This window comes from Vanellus vanellus (genome assembly GCF_965231255.1).
Source record: "Vanellus vanellus genome assembly, chromosome: 7".
Classification (NCBI taxonomy): Eukaryota; Metazoa; Chordata; class Aves; order Charadriiformes; family Charadriidae; genus Vanellus; species Vanellus vanellus.
The window spans coordinates 24,973,993-24,987,817 of NC_138912.1; the positions used below are offsets into that span (position 1 = coordinate 24,973,993).

At 43.4% G+C, this 13,825-nt stretch overlaps 1 protein-coding gene across 1 annotated transcript; it reads right to left on the minus strand.

Annotated features, from left to right (window-relative positions):
• Nucleotides 1-862: 862 nt before the first annotated feature.
• On the minus strand, nt 863-10,338 carry LOC309674609 (dual specificity protein phosphatase 13B-like). Its single transcript, XM_082486695.1, has 3 exons — nt 10,127-10,338; nt 9,201-9,421; nt 863-1,288 (listed from the first exon to the last, which is right to left on the minus strand). Exons 1-3 carry the CDS (start codon nt 10,315-10,317, stop codon nt 1,074-1,076), a joined length of 627 nt encoding a protein of 208 aa, XP_082342821.1. The 5' UTR covers nt 10,318-10,338; the 3' UTR covers nt 863-1,073.
• Between the last annotated feature and the right edge of the window lie 3,487 nt (nt 10,339-13,825).

The window sequence follows — 13,825 nt, forward strand, 5'->3', positions numbered from 1 at the left end:
TCTATATTGTTTGCATTTGCCAATGTTCTGTATGTGGCTGTAATTGCACTGAAGCAAATATCTGCTTCGAGTTCTTCATGAGATTAAATGTGGCCAATTGGGCGTAAAAGAGTAATCGAAATGCAGAGCTGCTGCTTTGGATTTGTTGGAGGCATTGCTCATTTTTGCTCTGACACGATGACACTAGGTTCTGGCTTTCCGTTAAAACAGGGAAATTTGGGGAACGTGATTCGGAGCACTGGGTTGCAAGCCAAGAGGAGGACATTTGTGTCTGGCACTGCTGCTGCCCTGCGGTCCGCCAGCGAGCAGCATGCCCTGAGTGTGCCCCTTGCTTTACGCGTGCGAGGGGACACCTGCCTTCCCTCTGACCAGCAGGCAGCCTGTCAATAGCCGTGCCCCAGGGTGCAGCGACTGGCTGCCACCTCCCATATCGGCTCCTGAGGATTTCATAGTCTCTTTAAGCTCTGAGTATTTGCCATAGATTTGAAGCTAAAAGGACTTGTGGAGGTCCCAGCAAGAGCCTCTGTGGCTTGTAATAGAGAGAGCCCAAGGTCTGAGTTGGATCCTGACTCGTGTCACCATGTCAGACTAAAGGAACACGTCAGCTTGCGAAACCTGAAGTCTCGCCCTGTGCCAGCTGGATGTGAAATGTTAAAGATTTCCTTAAAAACCTCATGCTTTCTTTTCCTTTTTACTAGTTTAGCCATTTTCCCTCTTGCCATATAAATGCAACTATAAGCAAGTAAAAAGTCTTTTTTTTCAAGATGACTGTGCTGCCTTTTAATTCTGCATGAAAACCCAACTGCTCCCTATGCCCCGCCCAACGGGTAGTTAAATAACCAGGCCCAGGTGGGCAAAACTGCCAGTTTGAATCCTTCTTTATTTAATTTTCTTTTCAATTAGCGAGCTTATCCAAAAAATACATACCAAACTCGTACCACCTTGCTCACGCTCAGCTGTTTCCCAAGGAGTTTCTCAGTGCAGCTGCAGAGCAGTCCTGACAGCATCCTTGCACTGTCTGTAGTGAGGGCAGTGTCTCTTGGTCCAGTGCCAGCAGACGTGCCCCCTCGGCACTAACAGGCCTCTGCTCCTCTGCCTTTCCCCCTTCGTAGCTGGAGGTCCAGCTCCTGAAGCTGCTTGAGGAAGCCGGAGTTGGGGCAGATGCCTCTGTGTGAGCGCACGACCCGAATTGCGTCAGTGAGGGACATATCTTCACAGATCATTAAGAAAGCGAGGACAAGAGTTGCAGATCGACTGATTCCCATGGCACAGTGAACTAGTACTTTCCCTGGAAAAAGGAGAGAGTGCTGCAAATATGTTAGGAGGCCAAATGGTGGGGTTTATCCTGCTGGAGCAGAGATGGGAGTGGTGCTGATACTGGGGCTGAGCGAGCAGCTGTGCTCAGCCCTGCCGAGCAGACCCGGTGAGGTGCTGGTTGGGGAACAGGGATTTTTAATGGCTGGGGACAGAAAATTCATGATTGCATTCTAGGATCCGTGATTGCTTGTTTGGGCTTAGCTGTGAGCCTCATGGCATGCCCTTAGCCCTCCCGCCCAGCCTGCCGTCCATGGTGTCCCTGCTTGCTCACATGTGTTGTTGGGAGCGATGTACTGGCAGGCAAAGCTTCAAGCCTTCATACTTGAAGACCATCCTATGAGAAGCAGCCTTGGCAGGTTGTTTGCTGTCAGAGGGCCTGGAAACTTGGGGTTTCAAGTGTGCAGTGCACAGGAGTGCTTGCTGCTATTACAGGAACACTCCTGGTTTTCCACAAGCTCTTATTTTTCTTGCTTAGGGCAGTGATGCTTTCTGAGGGTGCTGACTGTTGCCCAGACCTTGTTGGAAGCATGTGAGAAAATGGGTGTTACCATTAAAAACAGCTCCTGTTTGTATATGCCATTTGCACTAGCTTACTTACATGTTTTTTTTTTTATTATTTTTATAGCCTATGCTGTATATCTATAGCCTCTATCCTTCCCTAATGCGTTTATCTACCCTTCTGTACTAGGTGATCATTAGAAAAACAATTTATGAAATGTTTTGAGTTCTCCAGGGATTTCAACGTGAGGTGTACATCTTCATTAAGAGTTCATTAAAAGTAATATTGTGAGTCCTTCCACGTTGCTATAAGTGAGCCTCAGGGAAGACCTTCCAGGGACGCAGGAGTGTAGCTCCCTCCTTCCCTCTGCTCTGCTTTTGAGTTTTCTGCTGTGATCACTAATGGAAGCAGCCAGAGAAAGGCAATTCTGTATCATGACTTCTTCCCATGTTTCTGAAGTGTCTTTGACCCATGCTGGAAGGAGATAAACGTTTTTTAAAATGGTCTTATGTGAAATTAAAGGAAATTTTGTCCAAAGGATTGCTTTCAGATAGAAGAATTCAGGTGTGTAGTCCTTTCCCTCTGGATGTCAACAAAGAGCTCATTCTAGAACCTGAAAACCTGCATCTTGTGAATATTGTAAAATGTTTCAACTTTAACAAAAATGATATGATCCAAAGAGAAATTTTTAATTGGAAAAAAAATTGTTCTGTTGTTCTACTCAATTATAGGCTGAAGATTTTCAAACTCTCTTGTCCTTTGCTGCAATCAGATCTAGGCTTTTCACAGAGACCAAGGCTCAGCAATTGGGCATTACTGAAGTAACCAGTGATTAGAATCCGATTTGAACTTCTGACCACCTAATGGACAGCTCTGTCTCCCATTAAGGCAGCTGAAAAAATGTTGCTTTTTTAGCACAAAAATTTCAGAACATTTCTTCACTGGAAACATTCATAAGTTTGAAATGAAATATTTTTCTGCAATTTTTATTTTAATTTTTTTAGACTGTTGCATTTGTAGTCCCTTGTTTACTAACTATATAGCTGCACAGAATACAATTTAAAACCAACACAATTTATATGCAGAAAAAGATGAAAATCAGTAAAAACCATCCCGTGTTGCTTTTCTTCCTTTAGAGATGGAATAAAGTATCGCAGATGCTGCTTCTCTGTAAAATGTAAGGAGGGGTAGAAAGAACGGACAGCTTTTCAGGGCTAGGTCGTTGTTTTGTTTGAGCTTACAGCATCTTAATTTCTGTACTACCAGGGAGTGAGACAAAAATATCCTTGTTGGATGATCAGCCTAGATCCAGCCAAAAACCTCAGACTGATTGCCCCCATGTCCCCAGGTGTTAATTCTGGGTACTTTGTGCACAGCTTTTCATCTTAAATCCCATTCTGTTTGTGACAGAGTATGTATTTAGCAACCGTTCCAGTTCTGACTAATGATGATGGCATAGCCACATGCTCAGAGAGTGCGAGCATGTGTTGTAAAAACCTGCTCTGGCCAGCAGGTTGAGAGAAGTGTTGAATTCCACAATGTATGTGACGCAGCCACCTTTCATTATCCTGGCATGAGAAATCTGAGCTCAGCCCTAAAGATAGACTTGTCTTCAGCAGAAATAAAGGGACAAATATAGGCTCTAAGGAAGCAGCAAAAACAGCTCTTGTGACAGTAGACTTGGACTGGGCAACGAAACCTTTGGGGGAAGGAAGAGGTTTTTCCAACATAATGTCAGTTTTGCAGAATTAGAAGATCAAGTGATTTCTATTTGTATTTTCCCATTCAGATACACCCTCACAGGATTTACTGAGATACTGATGCCATTATTCAAGTTAAATTACATCTATCTGTCAATTCCATTAACTCCATGGGGATTCTTGGAAGTGAAGTCTTACTTTTTATGGGAATGTGGAGAAATACTTTGCACCCTTGCTAAAAGGCAATGCTCATTTGAATTTTCACTAGACTTTTTTTTGAATGTGCTGCCCTATCATTAGCTTTCACACCAACCTTGTGGGATATGTATGCTGTATTATATTCCCCAGAGGAGGCACTTCAGAACCAAATAACCCAAGTCTGAGACTTTTTCAGAGGAGCATAAAGGAGTCAGGAGCACAATTTCTCTTTGAGAAATGCTGTGAATAGGGCTAAGTCCAAAAAGTCTTTGGAAAATACATGCTTTAGTAGCTTGCAGTCAGCCAAACTGCAATGTAGCGGCAGGGACTGGGGAAATCCTGACACTCGCCCTAATGCACACCCCAGATAACAGAGGCCAAGGAATAACGTGTTCTGAAAAATTTTCTTGGATCCAGAACCACCTTCTTGGTTTTGTCTGAAAACTTCTAAGCTACTAGCACTCTACAACTAAAAAATAAATTCTATTTATAGTTTGAGCTGCACCAGGAAGGGGAAGACACCAAAACAAACCCAACCAAAAAGAGATGTCCTTGATGTCAGATTTGATTTTGAATCACTAAATATTATGGAATTCAATCTAAATTTGGTCAGAAATTGGATGGAGGACAGGAGACTTGCTGTTCTGAACTTAATTTCTGTAAAATTGTTCTTAGGTCTATTTTCCATTTTTTTTCCACCCAGATGGAGCCTTCTGCCTTGGAAAATGCTCAGCCCCACTGGCAGTCCGGAACTGAAGACTGAGCTGAGCACAGGTATGGAAGCTGCCATTAAATGTGGCCTGATGTGTTTTTGTTGGGGGCACAGAAAGAACAAATTTTTGGCTCCTGCTTGTACAGGCTGGCTCTCTACCGTTTCATATCTAATTCTGTGGCTGAGAAGAGCAGGTGGTGAGTAAAGACGCACTGAATTTTCTTCTCTGCTTCTCTGGCTTATCTGCACTTCAAAAGTCCTCCTAGATCAGCAACTAGCCTTAGAAGGTGTCTCAGCAAAGACCTGTACAAGCCCCAACTATTGACCTTGGACCTAATCTGCATGGCTCTCGAATACACTTGTTCCCATGAGGATGTGAGTATATTATCTCTTTTACATGTGCAATATCTATTCTGCATTTTTAGCCTTTGTTTCACCACACACGGAGGTTATGATAAATGCTGGTACACTGACAATAAAATGACTGTTTGTTGCAGATAAATCAGTCATGTGAAATGATTTAATTAATGTAAAATTGCTCTAATGAAAGCCGATTTGAATTTACTATGTGATTATTTGTAGCAAACAAATTGAATGCTAAACTTGAGTCAGGAAACAAAAGCTGTGTTGCTCTTTGGTTCTGTTTGCAGGCTCAGACCCTTGCCTCTTAGCAGTAGCTTTAAATGGGTTAAGTGACAGTCTGAACCCACCATGATATACTGCATTTGACCAGCACCCGAAGCACGTCAGCGCCATGCGGGCTGCCTGCAGCGGTCTTGATAACAGCGCGTTGCATCAGCCTCTCCCGGGAGGCAGCTGAGATGCACCGTCCCAGCAGCAGGGCTGGGCTTCCCGGCTGCCTGCTGGACCACCGCCTGGGAAAGCGGCATTCACAGAGGGTGCATGGCCCTGCCACGGGGTGGGCAAGGGGGTGACAGCCAGATCTTCTGTACCTCAGGATCTATGCCACAAGCCGACATCCTCCAGCTCTGCCTTCCTCACCCCCATTTGTTTTAACATACAGTGCAAAGAGAAGTTGGACTGATCCCACATTGCGGGGCCATGTTGCAACCTTCTCTCTGAGCGTGTAACAGGATCCCTTAGGAATAATGGGATTAACTGAGGAGAAGTGGGGGCACTTAGCTTCTGGCATTATTAAATCTTGCAATCCTTATTTGAAATGTTGCACCGCACATCTCAAGCTACTTTTTGCAGAGGCAGACAATAACTGTCATCTGGCTGGGATTTGTGCAGAACAATAACACTTGGTTTTTAACAACGGATTATGGATATTATATCCAGCTCATGCCTGCTGTAACTCTACTGACATCAAAGGGTTTTCACTAGGGATAAAGTTTGCACATTCAACTTTGTTGGCCAAATTCAAGTTGGGAAATTCAATGTTGTTGAACAAATTAGTCATTAAAACACAAAATATCTTATTGTCCTTTTGCTACTCATCATTAACTGAGCTAAATGTCCTGAACTAGCCCTTGCTTTCTTGCAGGATGGATTCAGTTTGGCATAAGACCAGGCTCTAGACCGTCACCCGGAGTGAACACCCCAGCTGCCCTCGCTCCATTGAATCCAGCAGAATGATGCTGCTCTCCAGGAGGGGAGTCCAGCTGGGCTAGTTGGCCCCAGGGGCTCTTACCAATCCACCGTGGTTGTCTCATCTCCTGTTACATTTTAGTCACTGTCCTGTAGCCAGGTGCGGAATCAAGTGTCTATTTCTTGATGAACCAAGTGGCTGTTTTGCCGCAGCTGAAAATAGCCAGAAGCCTACGGAGAGCTTTAAATGGTGGCGTGTCCCTGCTTCCCACGCCACCTGGAACAGGTGAGGGCTGTCATCTGCTGAAAACTGGGAAGTTAAACTGATGTATGTAATACACCTACAGCAGAGTCGGGAGAGAGAACCCTTTTCTCCTAAGTTAAGCTTCTTTCATAACCACCACCACCGAGAAGGCAGCAGCAGAAGGGAGCCTAGCTTGTCCTTTGCTCCAGTGAAGCAGAAGGGAAATGCCTTAGAGAGGGTTTGCAATTTCAGGAAGTTAATGGGCGATTTTAACCTGCCTGTATTAAACATGTTTGGAGGTCAATAAAAGGAGCAGCTCTGTACTTGGGAATCTTTCTCTCTATACGGTGTTAGTTAAATATCTTTTGTGGCATGCTTTCATCTGTGCTCTCAAGTCCTCTTTCCCTCCCTCTTCCACTAGGCTGTACCAAACCCTGCTGATTTACGCCTAGGTTTTGCTGCTCTCCGGGAATATGCAAACTGCACAGACGGCCATGCAAAGGGGCAAGATTGGTATTCAAGGTGTTGCCCCCTTCCTGAAGTGAAGGAGGAGCATGAGGGAGCAGGCCAGTACTTCTCTGACACCGTGTTTTTCCTTGCGGGGATGGGGACGCATTGTGCGTCTGCTGGCTCTCGGCTGAGCCTTCCCAAACAGCTCTGTTACCTGGGCACAGGAACAGCAGGGCCGCGCTGAAGGAAAGGCAGCCAAGGAAGCGGGGTTCATAAAATAATGCTTACGTGGCATGGCTGCAACAGTAGTGCCTGTATTTCCCAATCTGTACGATGGTGAAAGAAGTCATTCAGGGTGTGTTGCAGCCATCGACCGCTGGGACAGGAATAGCAATAGTGGGCAGGAGGAGAAGGGCAACCTTCCTAAAAGACTATAGCTCCCAATTAGAAGCATGTGAGTGCATGCTCCCCAGCTTCCTTTTGCTCATGCTCTGGCATCCGGGTTTGAAGAAATTGCCTTAAAAATAAATTTCTTACATCACCAAAGATGTATTCTGTTCAGCTAAGGTAGAAACCTGGAATAAATTTGTCCGTGCAGTTTTGTGGACCTGTGGTGTAAAGCATCAGAATTCTGCTTCAAGAATGATGGGAGTAACAGTTCTTACTTAATTCGAATGACTGTTTGATTCATAGTTTTAAATATGTTTGTGCTTCATATGGCCTTAACTTTGACTTATCCTCCCAGGTGAAAAAGATAATTTAATTCCATTTTAAAAAAATGTTGAATTTGCTTGTAATAGTTAAGTGGCAGTCTTAAATGATTTCTCAATCAAACAAAAGTACATCGTTACATCCTGGATTTAATATGAACAGGCCTCTTGTCACCTGGTATGATTTCTTGTTCAGCATCACTGCTTATAATAAATGCCGCTTTTTCTCCTCTTCTAAATGAGGTGAATAACAATCCCCTCCCTGTCTCATCCCTGGACAGGTCATGGGTATTTAGCCACTAAATTTCTGTACCTCAGGAAATTACGCTTCCAGAACATCTTGTTTATATATTTTCTAAACTGTTGCTCTTTCCTTAAAATGATGAATGTCAGCAACAGCTGGGCTGTATATGATTGAATTTCACCTTGTCTCCATTCCCAGAACCCTGCTTCCATATGGAGTTCAGTAAAGCAATACCTAAAAGCATGGGAGTAGGGATAAATATGCACTCTAGACATGATGAGTTCATTGTGTTTGCCTTGAGCCCTAACTTGTTCTACATTCGTAACTTTCAGTATTTGGGCATGCATCTTGCAAAGCACTGGTTTTGTTTGCTTTTGCGGCCACCATGGTTCATCTGTTGTTTTCTGTCTTTTGTCAATTGGTTTGGAACTTTGTTTTACACATGCACGGAAAGATTTTGGATCCTACCTTTCTCTGGAGCATCACCAATAATTACTTCAGTTGCAAGTAGTGTGTGCTGTAATATAAATGGGTGCAGATCCAAATTCCCCAAATATGAGAGTGGTTTTGAAATCCAAAATGCAGCCCTCAGTTTAACCAAGGCAAACACTTTCTAATGGGATGGATCAAGCCATCCAAACAGCAGTACACTCTGAGGTATCTAGCATGGAGGGGCACTGTTTTCAGTTGTGTGTCTCCCTTTCCTAGCTTGTACGGAGTAGACCACTAGATGTGTAGATCAGATCAAGTAGCTGCATATGACTAAGCTGGGTAGTTAATATTTTAGGATGGTTGTTGATATTAAGAGCTCACCACAATGCAAGCAAAACAGTTTACCGAGCGTATAACTGTTCTCTTAATAGATCACTTTTGAGTGGGCATCTGTACAGTTTTGTGGCACAGTGGACACGTGCTTTTGTGAAGGTTTGTCCTTAATAGTGATGACCCCCACTAGCCCCAGGCCTCTGGCATTGTACCTGGCCTGTGTTTAGCAAGTCCAAGGATTCTGTGGGTTATCTTCCTATTTCAAAGTTATACTCTTTCTAGCAGCAGCATGGCATTATCTCCTGGCTCGTGGGGTTGCTTAGGTTCTCTTCTATAGAATTGCTTCCCAAAAAGTTCTTCCCTATCCTGTGTTTGTAGGACTTGTACAGTTTGTAGCATTATAGTTGAATCATCTTATTCAAATATGATGCTTGCCCTTGTCTTTTTACCCCATCCCAGCTTTTATCTTAAATTTGAAAAGATCAAGTGTATGTGCCTCCTCCCAGGTCAGTGTGTCTGTATAGGTAATAAAAGATGCTTGCTATTTTGTCTTTTGCTAGCAGAGATGTTGAATAGCACTAGGCATAGGGATAACCCCTTTGAAAGACTGTTCAGTGCATCCTTCCCTGTTTCAGAGGAACTCCCACTCACTGTGGGAGTTCAGGAGGCAGGCGTGATGCTACTTGGTTTGGGTAACTCCTTTCTTACGCACATCTGCAGCTGGTTGGTTTTTGCTGAATACTATTTGATAACGTGCCCCACTTGGCTCCTGTGCAGAAGGTATGTAACATGCACAGATGATCTAGTTACCTCTTGGGGAATTCAGTGCTGCTCTTATGTATTGAGCAACTGGGTAGAAGTAAATGCTGAGATCAAAGTTCGGGTTGTCCTCTGCTTCTACTCCATAGTAATCCACTGGCAGATCTTTGTAGAACTTGGGTCCAGTGTCAATGCGAAATCGCCCGGCAGCGGCATTCACAACATGGGAGATGCCCATTCGGCTCAGCTGTGCTTTGTCACGAGCGACGTACCTGGAAGGAGGATGGTGGGTTATATTTGCCTGCCACATTACAATGCGGGGTAGAACATGCTGCTGATGGGGCAGTTTGTTAAAACCACGTAAAGTTGTAGTGGCTATTTTCTGACAGGTTGTTCGGGTCCGCAGTGTCCACTAAAATGCTTTGAGACAGAAGTGGCTCGTTAAGAAAGTGACTTTTAAATTTTCTGCATTTTTCTCCCAAACATCAGTTTAGGTTCTTCTTCTCAACTGACAAAAAAGAAAAAGGTGGTGGCGGTGATATTTCTGCACAAACCAAGAGATTTCTGGTTTGCTTTCTCACCAAGTCACCTCTGCTGAGCATCCATCAGTTCTGGGGACTGATGCCATCTGGCAAGGTGAGGAGAAAACAAGGTTGCTCCTGTTTTACCTAGCTCTGGCATGACTGCCTGCAGTACCAACACCACAGCCCACCAGGCTGTTACAGCGTGGGGCTCCTGTACTAATGCAGGAGGAGAAATCAGGAGGAGGAATATTCTTTTCGGTTACTTAGAATGGCTTTCCTCTATGCTACAGCATCCTGTGCACAGTTCACCCTTACCCAACACTTAGATTTGCCATGAGGGGTCCCCAAATTAGTGCCTAGCTCTCTTTTTAAATAAAGAGTGGAAGATTTTGGGGGAATTAAGGTGGGGGCTAAGAGTTACATTAACACCTTCAACACTTCCCTCTCTCTTACAGGTCTCCCACGTAAAGGTTTGGCCAGACTTCGTCCACGTGCCCCGTGGGGTGTCCGCGAGTCCAGAGCAGGCGCCGCAGCTCCTCCAGGGATGGTGTTTCGGCGCTGCGCTGGCTGCCAGGTGTCCTGCTTGAGGCACTTCTTATCTTGGGGCGCAGTAAGTCCCTGCTGCACAGGGAGTCCCAGGCCATCCTGAAAGGTGGAGTGCAGACATTCACCACCAGTCAGACGTGTTTCTGGGGTCACCCTCTCTTCCTCTAACCCTCCCTTACCCCCTCACAAAGCTTGCCCGCAGTTACAGTAGTAAGCTTTTTGGGGCAGATACTGTTGTCTTCTCGTGGGTTTATATGCTTATCACAGCAGAGACCATGACTGGACTTGGGAATACTGTTGTAATCTAAATGACGAGACTCCAGTGGCTCATTGTGTTGTGTTGTGATTCAGAGAATGATTTTGAAGCCTGTGCTTCATGTTATTATGGCAAATTGGAAGCTAAAGCTTTTTCAAACTACTAGGCTTAGGACCTCGGTAGCCTTATTTTGACCCGACTACTCAACCCTTCTTTCTAGGTATGTCAAACAGTCGATTAAAACTCCATGATTATTTTTTAAAGTTTTTTTTCATAGCAGTATGAACTTCCCGTTTCCTATTTGGAATTCTAGACACCATTATTACTGCAGTGAAACAGACGGGTCCTCAATATGCCAGCACGAGAGTTCTGCTCTCGAATGGAAAGAATGCTACAGAAAATGTATTGTGTAAGTGTAGCTGCGCAGTGGGTATAGAAACAAGTTACTAATTTGGTATGCTGAGCTTTTCCTTTAACCACATAACTAAGACTTGCTTGTATGTACTTTATCTGATTTGTCTTTCATAATTTGCTCAATGAGCTGAGCTGAAGAGAATTGGTCATGCAAAATCTTATTCACTGGTTAGCTCTTAATTGTCAGCTTCAACAGGAGAATTTTGGTTCTTTCCAGTGGTAGTTGCCAGCCATACTTGTTGTCCTGATGACAAATGTTCATGGTAGAAAGAACCTGCATGAGTAAGTTACAGTGATTTCAGCTGCCATTTATATGAGCATTAATGTATTTTTTAATAGGTTGTTTCATTTGCATTCCTCTCCTCTCTGCCCCCTCCAAGAACTATCCCATTTCTTATCTTGCAGTAAGTACTTTTATTACAAGAAGAAACACTCTTTTTAAGCTTCAATTTATCTCTGGAATTACTCTGTTCCTATGTGGTACATTTCTTTTGAAATAGTGGTTCCTTGTGTTAGCTGTAGATTTGAACTGCTGGGAGGATTTTTGAAGAGGGTAATAGAGGCTCTATTTTTACCAGCGTTATGTTTTAAGAAATTATTAAAAATGTATATATTTTTTCCATGTTCTAAGATTTAGTTGAGTACCTGCATTACAGAGATATTAGGAACTCTGTCAACTCAGGCAGCTTTAGAACAGAAGCATCAGTCTAGCACAGGGGTGAAGTTGAGTCAACGAGTTAAAATCTTCCTCTGCCACTGACTGTGGAATGTCTTTTGCATAAATGATTAGAAGGGTGGTTTGGGCTAGAACAGTCCAGGACTGCAAACCTGAAATCTTCTATCTTTCTGCTGAACAACTCTGTTATTTACAAATAGGTTGTATTCATGTTCAAGCACCTCCATTGGCAGTTGCTTTCCAACCACTAACTGTGGTGAATTGTTTTCCTAATTGCCCATCAAGGTATTTTCACTAGCCCTAAGCTCACATTTTGGTGTAATTTTGTTTAAAAACAGTTGTCTTTTTGTGCACAAAGACAGAGAGTCTGAAGACTAGCCTGCTTTGGGAGCTTGTTGCACCTTTATATTAATCCATTGTTTTGCTGAAGGAAAAATGGAGAAACTAAGTCCCTAAAGGTCCACAGAAATGAAGGAGGGAAGCGGTGACTGTTGTGTCAGTGTTAGGCCACTGAACGTTGACTAGGAGCCACCCTTCTGCTGTGCACTTGGGTGATTTGCCTTGCCACCCGGCTGCCAAGAAGGACCCCCTCTTCTGTCAGTACACCTTCTTCTGCCACCTCCACAGGCAGCCTTGTCTTCTTGAATACAGTAAGTTTTCACCAACTAATGATGTTCCCAGGATGCTCTCATATTGTTTGTATTACAAAAAGCTCCACTGTGGAATGTGCTCTCCTCCCAAATGTGCATATCTCCTCCTGTGTCAGCTTTTACTGTGAAAACAAAAGCAGATGTTCTTGCCCATTTTGGATGACTTTATGCAAGAGGAGGCACGGAGGAATTCCCATACTGGAACAGACATTCCCTATCGATTTTGATAGTTTCTTTGACACTGGCCACCCCAGTGCCTACTGTGCCAGTTCTGCTCATCTCCCACTGCTGATCTCAAACACCAGCGTGACTTCTCTGATCCCACACAGGAGGTCTGCAGCAGAAATGGGACTTGCATTTCCTGTGTCCTGACCACAGGGCCATCTGCCAGTTCATTAAATACTTTCAAGAATAACAGCCTCCTCCAGTCCTTCCTACCTCATAATATCTGCAGCAAATGTTCCCCTTTTTTGATGTATTTCGTTCTTTGCAGTGTGGCTAATGACCACTCTAGGGCACTTCTCGCTCCCTATAAAGTTGCTTTCAACTGTTTTGTTGGTTTCTTTTTTTCTTATTTACTACTGCCTGTTATCCCTTCCTGTCACCCTCTCTACTGTATAAATACTTTGATTTTCATATTACCTAGCCTTAGAAGACTGAAGGATGCTGTCAGCCTTGCTTTTCTAAGCCTCACGGGAGAATTACAGGGCACTGCCCAAAAGTCCTGGTAATGTTGCAGTGTTCAGGCTGTCATTAAGATGGGGAGGGACAGGCAGTAACTCACATGGCTCTTCTGGAAGCTGTGCTTTCCAGATCCATAATTCCATCCCTGTAACAGCTGGGTGGACAACTCTGAAGTATAGCACACCTTAGGAAAAGTAGTCCTTCAGAGATTTATTTTTTAATTGTCTTTCCAGAAGGGAATATAACTGCATGGGCTTGGCAGAAGAAGGCATTATGTGCTACGTGGATATTGGAAGTTGTAAAATCATGGTCTTTATAAGTGTGTGTCTTATAAGTGGTCTTTAAGGTGTGCTTCTTCCGAATTATCCTAAGATGACTTTCAGCTTGTGCTCATATTGATCTTGTATAATAGCTAAGTAATTCACTTCTGTTGAAACACAGACATGAGCTCTGATGCTGTGTACAAAACTTATTCCATCTGCGTTCTGGTCACATTTGTTTAACTGGAGAACAGCATCAGTTCATGTAAACTCTGCGTCCAATAAAAATGAAGGACTGGGGTTCAAATTTGGAATGTGAAATAATTCGAAATAACAGGCTGTGAATGATTCAAAAGCAGAGAAGTCTCTGTAGGACTATTCAACTAATAGGTTGAATAATGAATACGCTGAAAAAAATAATTTCTATGGAAAGCTAACTTACAGGAAAACAAGGTAATTTTTTTTCTAAATAAATGACTGCTCAGTTCTAGCATCAGTCTAACATTTTAGCTCACTAAATTTATACATGCAAGTGTCATTTACTGAAGTGCACGTATTTAAAGAAAACAATGCTATGATTAAAATTTTGTGTAATGTTTTAGAAGGAGCATGAATAGATTAAAAAAATTAGTGTGAAAAGAAAATGATTATATGTAATAATGTGGT